At 33.4% G+C, this 10,010-nt stretch overlaps 1 protein-coding gene across 1 annotated transcript; it reads right to left on the bottom strand.

Annotated features, from left to right (window-relative positions):
* LOC109012436 (phosphatidylinositol 4-phosphate 5-kinase 1-like) lies at positions 1-4,609 on the bottom strand. The gene is made up of 8 exons (XM_018994065.2): positions 3,106-4,609; positions 2,842-3,006; positions 2,543-2,708; positions 2,236-2,346; positions 1,959-2,152; positions 1,727-1,857; positions 1,543-1,636; positions 1-803 (listed from the first exon to the last, which is right to left on the bottom strand). Exons 1-8 carry the CDS (start codon positions 4,272-4,274, stop codon positions 494-496), a joined length of 2,340 nt encoding a protein of 779 aa, XP_018849610.1. The 5' UTR covers positions 4,275-4,609; the 3' UTR covers positions 1-493.
* Positions 4,610-10,010: the final 5,401 nt, after the last annotated feature.

Genomic DNA, 10,010 nt, shown 5'->3' with positions numbered 1-10,010 from the left:
TTCCATGGGCAAATGGAATTCCATAATCCATCCTTTCTATAAGACTGTACACTTATTCCAAGTCTCCCCTTTTTTAATCTTCTCTGTGGGCAACATTTTCCTGGCTTTCCCTATACCCCTATTCTTTCCAATCTTCACATTCCTTGATTACCACAAAAATTTTAACCCCAAGGAAAAAAAAAAAAAAAAAAGCAAATCAAAATCCAATCCCTCCCACACCGCATGTACAAGTGCTTTACCCCTTCCAGAAGTAACAACACCCGGCTGTATCTTCAAAATTCGGCCACTACCGCCCCCAACCCACCGACTAGAGGTTGTCGGGTCACTGCCACCGCATAGCAGCGGGGCCTTGGCTTCTGACCCATGCATTTGCTCCAACCGATGAAGAGCTCATGATTCCCAGCCTTTTTCTCTAGAAAGGTTCAGAATGAGATGGAGATTCTTCTCAATCCAACAGTACTGGTTCACCATCGACAATATTCTTGTCTGCGTGCTACCTGTCTTCTATAAAGATTCTCCCTATGAAATCCCGAAATCTCCTTGAGTAGAGCTTTGGATCAACAGCTGAAATCTTAGTTGGGTCAGCTTGAAAGGATTTGTATGCATGCTCTATCTTCTTGCTGATATCATAGTCCTGTAAAATGTCGATGATCCCAAAATAAAGGACTACTTCGCAGCTCTCACCACTGCGTGAAGGGGTCAACCGGCTGATACCACCAGGAGTATACTGATCGAAGTCACTCCTCCTGGCCATCCGCTCTGCTCTTGCAGGCATATTCGCTCCTAACCTGATCAAGGGCTTTCTGATACAGAAAATGTTTCATTTTCAAAATTCAGTAAAAATATGGTCCTTCCATATAAGCATGAAAATTTCATTTCTTAACCAAACTAAACGCATCAATAAACCAAAACAACCCATTTCATATTCTTTTCTTAACCAAACTAAACGCATCAATAAACCAAAACAACCCATTTCATATTCTTAGGAGCCCTCTAATCTCCCATGTCCTCCTACATAGATATAGGTAAATGCTAATCTTATCTAACGGAAAATACTTGGCTCAATCAGAAGTGATTTTTATCAAATTTATTTTTACGATAATCGGCAATCAAGAAACGGAATGAGCAAGACTGAGCATCTTTGGCAACAAAATTCATAAGCCATTCAATGGCAGAATTAGCAAGGGCAAAACTTATTTGAGAAAGCATTGGACAATAATACCCCTCTATATGCCCCCCACATACAACTGTTGTCTACTGAACTATCCCCACAGAATCGCTAAGACAATCCAAGTAACTTTCAATAATTCCAACAAGCATGTTCAATCCATTAATGCAATAAAAATAAGACAAAGCTTAACAAAAATGCGAACTCTGATTGACAGTTTTTTTAAATGATAACATTGAATAAGGCATACATTTTATGATAAATTGAAAATGGTTTTTCACAATTAACCTCGAGGATATTCCAACAGATTCCACAGCAACACTAGGTGATTAGAACAATCAACAAACTGAGGAAGCAACAGTTAAAAAACATACCGGCCAGCTAAAATTTGATCCATGTTGTGTAGCTCCGCTTCAAGGAAGCGGCATCCTCGCATAAACTTTTCATTCTGATATGAATCCTTTTTGCCTGAAAAATGTGCACATTCACTTCAACATCCATATGATCTCCATAAATCCATTGATCAGTGAAATATATGATATGGAATTAATTGATTACCAGTGCGCAATACAAACGGTGATAACCCCATTTTATCACATGTATTGTCATCACGGAAGTGAAGACCAACCAAAAGACTGTAGTCCATGATTCCCTCCGCCTCCAAGAACTCACAATCACGATCGATTTGTCTGAGCAAGGTTTCAAGCATGTTATGTCAGATGAAAGGACCAAATAGAGAAACCTGAGTGAATCAAATTAGAGGAGATACTGGCACACAGTTTGAACTTACTTGACAAGCTCTTGGTACCAACTCTGCTGGAGGCGAAAGACAAAATTAAGATCAAGGTCCTTGAGGGTCGTGGTTTCATCAATCTCACCCTCTGGCATATCTGTTGTGCGGCCATGAGAGGATCCCTTAAGGTCAAATCGTCTATGGATGCGATACTCTGAGCAGAATAAGTTGCCCATCACAATGAACCGAGTCTGCTTCCCAATCACATGACACAATCAGATAATCGTATAAATCAATTAAAGCTATATACCAGAAATTATCTCGCAATGCCCACCTTCTGGCCACCAATTGGTTTGACACAATGCACCCCAAAGAATTTTGTCACCAGGGAATTGTCATACCGATAAACATGTTTGTAGTAACTTGGAAGCATCCTAAGAAGCACCTACAAAAAGGATTACCAAACTTTGAGACACAATCTAATTGTTCCTCCTCTCACGAGTCATGCTTGGTGAAGAAAGTATAGCAGACAAAAAAAAAATTAATGTAAACTATGCCAGTAATTCTATTGAATTGATTTTCATATATTGGGTAAGTTTGAACTTTAGCAAGACAAAAAGGTCAAAAGACGGGCAACAAACCTTGACTTCTGATTTCTTCACTGTCTTTATCATAAATCTATCATCCTGGGTAAGGTAAAAGAAGCTTCCGCTCTTCCCCGGTGAAGAAAGCTCTCGGAGGGCATCATTCCCACAAATAGCCATCATGTAGTCAGCAGGATCTACTTGGAATAACTCTCTCAAATGTCTGAAATAAGGCCCCAAAACAGAAATACCTCGTCACCATAGCAGAAAAAATAGCAGTACAAGACATTCGAGCGAAATTGGGAAAGAAATTGACAAGCAAAATCAAGAACTACAAAAGGCAAATTAAACAATACCTAAACACCATGGGGCAGTAATCTTTCCACCGGAACTCTGTCGACTGATGGGGAGGCGTTATCTTCGATCCTTCGGGTGGAAACCTAGTCCAGTACTTCTCCTTGGGATCGAAATCAGTACACTTAAGCTCATGCAACAAAGACGCGTGCTTTCCAACAGAATACCTAAGACAAACAATAAATTCAATACTCAACTTCAAAACCTATGAATAAACATAATAATAGAAACTAAATCGAACCCATAACCACAGCTCAACAAATTACCTAATTCCCAGTTGAAGATTAAGCATCAAATCGTAATTCTTATGCCCCTTTGATATTGTCTGCCCAGGCTTTTTGGCCTCGCCCGTGAAACAGCACGGCCTCCGCGGAAACTGTCGAATCCCGTCCCGATCTAACCCCGTCCCGTTCCGATAAAACATGGAGGCCTCCACATTGTCGACTATATCGCAGGTGATATCCCCGGCTTCTCCATCTGATTCCCATATACAAATCCTTGGAAAACTCCGCTCTGTCAAGCTTCCTCTTGCGCCGTCCACGGATGACCTCTTCCGCATCGTTATCGTCAAATTATCATCATCAAGAAAAGCGCCATTGCCGCTTTTGAAGCATTGCTCTTTGCCATTTCCCGGATAGAACGTCCCATTCGGTAGCTGAATCTTAAGGTCTTTGTTCCAGCTACCGACATAGCAGCTCCCATCCGGCCAAGTGAAAACCCCGCTCCCGTTGGGAACGCCGTTGTCCCATTCGCCGTCGTAACGGTTCCCGTTGGCCCAAATCAGGATTCCCCGGCCAGAAATCACGCCGTTCTTCCATTCGCCCACGTACTCGTTGCCGTTCTTCCATACGTACCGGCCTTGCCCGTCTTGTACGTTACGCTTCCAGTAGCCCTCGTAGTAGTCGCCGTTGGCGTAGCGCCTCTGGCCATAACCGTGCTTCCGATCAGAGCTCCAGGACCCTCGGTAGGAGTCGCCGTCAGACCCGATGAAGGTCCCGAACCCCTCCATCCGACCCGACTTGAAGTCGCCCTCGTAGGTGGCGCCAGAGGGCCACGACAATCTTCCTTTCCCCGAGGCCTTCCCTCTCCGCCACTCCCCTTCGTACATGCACCCGTCGGTCCACAGGTACTTCCCCGATCCGTGCGGCGCACCCGCAAAACTACCCATGTAGAGATCGCCGTTCGGTAGGGCCTTCTCGACCGTCGACGGGGACGCGACTCCGACACTCAAGGTAGGCGAGGTCGTCAAGGTGGTCGGCGTCACTCTCCGCGAAGCGGCTTGGGATCTGCAACGGCCTACTCCGACTAGCTGAAGCGGTTTCTGGGTATCCTTCCCTAGCTTCTCCTCCTCTGATTTCTTCTTCTTGCTGCTGGAAACGATGTCGTTAAGCTCGTCACAGAATAGTGCCGCTTCACGCATTTTTGGGTCATTCATACAAGCCAAGCTCTCTCGCTTACCCTGTATTTAAGACCTATATACGAATTATTTACAGCATTACTGGATTTCACTCTGTTTCTCAATCCAGGAAGGGAAGACTCGCCGGAGCGTGGAGTATTTCGTAGTTTCTCTCTCCAGAACTTCCCCTTTTTTCCTGTGATCTCTCTCTCGCAAACTCCCTTCAGTTCTTTGTGCGTATAGAAAAGAGGTGGGAATCCTCCAAACATCCACAACAGTCACAGGAGAGAAGCGGGGAGAGAGAGAGAGAGAGACAGAGACAGGGAGACATAGGGGTACTGTGACTATATGCGTGTGAACACTGAATATATGAAAAAACCCCTAAAAAAAAGGAAAGGTGTGAGAGAGAATGACATTCAGTAGCCGGCTTTACCTAGCCAACATGGTGCTACGAAACAGAGAGTACAGCACCAGCTCGGCTTTTTAAATCTTATGACGAATATACCCTTCTCTTTTCGTATTTTTTGAGAATTATGTTATTCTATTTTTATACTCCCACCTCGCAATGGGTTGATGGGATGGCTTATTGTATTTTCGGGTTATGTTGGTGTTAATGAAGTTATAAATATTTGATTATATAGATTAATTTGAATTCGTTAAGTTAAAAATGTCAAAATTTTTAATCTATTTAAATAATATGTCAGATCATTCATTTTGATCTATTTAATAATTAATTATAAATATGTTAATATGACACGATTCATTTAAATATGTTTGTTTCATGTAAATAAATTGAATTAAAATGCATAACTCATTTGACCTCATTAACATAATTTCATATAAAATTTAAAATCTATATTTATTAATAACCACAATATCTTAAAAAAATATATCAATGTTTTTCAATTTTTAATATATAATAAAACCATATTACAAACCATACAATAACAAATATGAGCATAGGTCTAAAATTATAATCCCGACAATAAAAACATAAGCATATTGAGAAATACTAATATAATAACTTAACAATAATAAAATTTTCATTTTAAAATAAATTCTAAAATGATCAAAATGGATTAATTTATGTTAAACAGGTTGATCCATTATTGACTAATTTATAAATCGTGTTTTAGCGGGTCTGTCAATTTTGAGCCGAACACATTATCATCAAACTCAAATTCGTTAATTTCATGTCTTGTTTGTATTGAGTTTACGAATCGTGTCACATATTGCCACCCCTAGACTGATATGAATAATTTAATTAGTAATTTTATAAATTGATGATGAAAATTAAATTTATTATTTATTATTTTTTTGATTTATCAATCAAATTAAACCTTTAATTTTCATTCAATTTTCCCATCTTTCTTTTTCTTCCATTCCCATGAGAGTGTGTTCGGATTTAGGTAGGGATATAAATGCATGCGATGCAGATCCTTAATTAAAAACTTTAGTCGAATTATAGAGAATATGCATATAAATGATTGAAAATTTTATTAAGTATTTCTATTTCTATCAAACATTTGAGATGATAAGAGAATATGCTGACGAAAAATGATCCATTTTCAAATAAAAGATTAATGAAACATGAAATGAAATTGTGATAAGAATGATAAAAGGCATTTCACATTCTATTTCTATGGGTTACTCTCTCCTCTCTTGAGTTATCTCCAAGCTCTGGTTTCATCGTGACGTGACGGAATTGCCTAGAAATTTCAACGTGTATATCACTACTACCTTTTTGACCTATTTGCCCTTTCTTCAAAATAAAAATATAAACATAAATCCCACTTTTCCGGATTTTAATATATTCTCAAAATAAATTTACAAATTGAGATGTAATATATTAAATTAAATTTATAATAAAAATAATTTTTTAAATATACACTATTAAATTATATTAATTTATAAAATTATTATTGTAAAATCCACCTTTAATTACTATATTATTACTAATCAAAAGAGACTCAAGGAAACTCGCATAAATCACTCTCAGGTTACGTTTGAATGTTTAAGTGAATTGAGTTGAGATGATAAAATATTATTAGAATATTATTTTTTAATATTATTATATTTTGTATTGAAATTTAAAAAAATTGTAATGATGAGTTAAGATGAGTTGATGATCCAAACGAAGCTTTATATGATGTCCCAAAGCAAAATTATGTCTTATGGAGGTTTTGATTCAAAATTCATTTCAAATCATCTCATTTGATTTTATTTAATCATTACAAAATTTCATATAAAATATAATATATAATTTAATTTTTTCAAATTTTAAAATAAAAAATAATATTAAAAAATAATATTTTATTTAACTTTCATATCATCTCAACTCATTATCCAAACTTCTCCCAAATACTCTTGTTTAAGTGAGTTATCAAACCTTAATAGGATTTAAATTAATTGACTATAGTTAGATACAATAATAAAATATTCAAATATTGTGAATTCTTTTTGAAAAATAGTAAAGTCTGTTATAGTAAATATAATTTGTTATAGTGATTATCAAATTTATCCCTGACTTACATATTTTAAAATTGTAAAAATTATTTCTCAAATTGACAGTAGTATCGTATAGTTCATTTGTCGTGTGTATTATATTTTTTTCCAAATTAGAAACTTAGATATTATCAAGCTTTGTAGTTTGATCTGAATTATTTTTGGTGGGTACGTAATAATATCTTAGAATTAATCTTTTAAATTAAATAATACCATATAAATATTTTACTAAATATATTATACATAATGACTTGGAAATACAATTTATGATGTAATAATTGTTCTCTTGTAAATTAGGGTGACGTGGTGGGTGGTGGAGGATGAATGATAAGCACATGGACTGGAGTTATCCTTGGGCATGGCCCACTTCGTGGCCCGAATCAAGTAGTGCGTCGTCCAATTAAGGTTTTTATGACTTTTGTGAGGTCGTGAATTCAAATGTGGAATTTTGATATATGTATGTATGAGATAGGCTGTAACGCTGAAACACATCTATTCAAAAAAGAAAAAAAACGCTGAAAGACATCATTTTTATTTTTCCGGCTACAAGAGCATCTTTATTGATATGGTCAAATAAAAAGATTAACTAAAATTTATATAATTGATGTAAAAAAAAAAAAAATTATATATTAAATTGGACAAATCTAAAATAATTTAAATTCTTATTATAATGATTGGTTAAAAATGAAGAACTACAATTGATTCATTAAATATTAAAATATTAATTTCTCACTCTAAGTAAAAATATTAATTAGTTTGTAATTAAGAAATTTAGATAAATTTAATCAAATATTTTTTGTTATTAGCATTAAATGACTTTTAAAAATATAATTTTTTAATATTAATTTAATTAGAACATTATTATTATTATTATTAACATTTAATTGGTAGAACTACAAAATGTGATAAAAATATATTGAATAAAAAAATTATAAAATTAATAATATTTTATTATTATATAAAAAGTGAATGAATAATCTAGCGGATGAATTAAGTTTAAATAAAATGGATAAATATAAAAAATATGATATTAGTTAAATTTTAAAAATAAATTTAATCAAGCGAACGAGAATATTCTAAACAGTTGTAGGATGGGTGCATTACTTTAAATACTTTTTTCATCCGAAGTGTCCGAGACTGCTAATCTAGGTTGCTGACGTTATAAAACTTAGGTTCCAAGTTTCATATTCGACATTGGAAATTTAGAACCGCTTCTTCTTCATGCATGTCCTCTAATTTCATATAAATATATATATATATATATTTATCTTAAGGTCTTGGTTCATAATGATTTTTCCTTCTTTTTTTTTTTTTAATTTATGAAACAGTTATATGTCGTGGCGAGCCATGCTAAAGAAACTTCATGGTTATTAAGACTGATTTGGTATTTTATCTCGTGTGATCTCAAAAAATAATTATAAATTTTTTAAATTTTTATATAAAATATATAAATAATTTAATTTTTTAAAAATTTTAAATAATAATAATAATAAAATAATATTTTATTTTATTTTTAATAAAATATATTATTTAATTTCATCTAAATTACGTAACCATACGAAGTATGTACACTTTCAACAAAGCATGTACGTATGTATGATCCTATTCGAGCAAAGAAAAGCTTTGTATGGTTGTAATCAAGTAATTGTTTTGAGTGTGAGTTATGTGTGGTTGCAATCATGTATTTGTTATGAGTGTGAGTAACTCTCACCTATAAGGTCTCGTTTGTATTTACAGTCTATCTCAATTTATCTCAACTCATCTCATTATTAATCACTACTATTCAGTAACTTTAATTTACAAATCTTATTACTATTTACAACTCATCTCACTACTATTCACAATCTATCTCAACTCATCTTCAAATCCTAACGACAGCTAAGTTTTTCAGGTCTCGTTTGTTTTGAGTGTGAGATGAAATATTGTTAGAATATATTTTTTAATATTATTTTTATTTTAAAATTTGAAAAAATTGAATTGTTTATTTTATTTTATGTAAAAAATTAAAAAAAATTGTAATGATGAGATGAAAAATTTTCAAAATTTTAAATATTAATATTGATAATATCGTTTAATTTTATTAAAGGGAGAAAAAATTATCTAGTCTATTTAAAAAATTAACATGTATCTTTTGAGCATGTGACAAGTACATACTTTTTTAATGAAAAGATATTTCAACTTGTTAAGATGTATATTGTATTAGTTATAATAGGGTGATTGTTATAAATTGTTGCACTCTCATGGTTATCGATTTGAAAAAATAAATGCTCTCAGATATTTTTATATTATTTTATTATTATTTACAGATCATCTAAAATATTTTTACTAACTTCAAAAGAAAAATAAAGAAAGAATAGGCAAAAGTTTAAATTTAAAGCATCATCCTTTTCATGGGGAGCTTCCCTTCCCACATGCGTGTCATAAATTCAAAATCAACTCTAATTCATGACTCCTTGTGACCTGTCCTATTAATAAGGTCATCGCCTTGATGATCACGAACTCGAGATTAATGAATTAGATGTATACTTCCAACCACCCTATATGATGATCAACATATGCCAACTCCTCCTGTTCTTTTCTTTGGGACATGATCTATGAAATATTCCGAAGACATTAAAAGAATTATAACAACGATTATGAGGAAGAGATAGGTCACTCATTTAGAATTTAGATGCTATGTTCCTTTATTCGGTTGAAATGTTAAGATATTAAAGCTTGTTTATCTATAAATGCGTGGTTAGTAATGTATACTACATGTTATAATATTGACACTCGACCTATACCAAAATTATGATACAATTATAGATGTTTTCCATCAAGGAGACAAGTTCAATTAATGCTTTGGCAAATTGAGGTTAGAGCATGATTATCCTTGAAAGCTCAATATGGGGGAATGAAGTGTTCCGATTAAGGCCCCGTTTGAATACAGAATAGTACTTTCAACTCAACTCAACTCATCTTATCATTATAATTTTTTTAAATTTTTATATAAAATATAATAAATAATTCAACTTTTTCAAATTTTAAAACAATAATAATATTAAAAAATAATATTTTAACAATATTTTATTTAACTCATATAAAACCATATTATCTTATTATCCAAACGAACTCTAAATTTTTGCTATTTATAAGTTGATATATAAATGCTACACTCGTTACAAATAATTAAAATATATAGAATTTATCTTGATTAAGAATAATTGTAGATATAGTTTTAGACAGTGTATGTCTTGTAAATTCATTTTAAAAATGTGGAATCACTATTAA

Source organism: Juglans regia, chromosome 13 (assembly GCF_001411555.2).
Source record: "Juglans regia cultivar Chandler chromosome 13, Walnut 2.0, whole genome shotgun sequence".
In the NCBI taxonomy this organism is placed as follows: domain Eukaryota; kingdom Viridiplantae; phylum Streptophyta; class Magnoliopsida; order Fagales; family Juglandaceae; genus Juglans; species Juglans regia.
Note: the sequence above shows the minus strand (reverse complement) of the source record. Positions and strands in the feature narration are given on the sequence as shown.

Coding starts and splice junctions, on each gene's coding strand:
- LOC109012436 (XM_018994065.2), bottom strand. CDS start 4,274: ATGAATGACCCAAAAATGCGTGAAGCGGCACTATTCTGTGACGAGCTT. Junction 2,347..2,542: donor TGAAGAAATCAGAAGTCAAG/GTTTGTTGCCCG, acceptor TCCTTTTTGTAG/GTGCTTCTTAGGATGCTTCC. Junction 804..1,542: donor GATCAAATTTTAGCTGGCCG/GTATGTTTTTTA, acceptor TTTCTGTATCAG/AAAGCCCTTGATCAGGTTAG.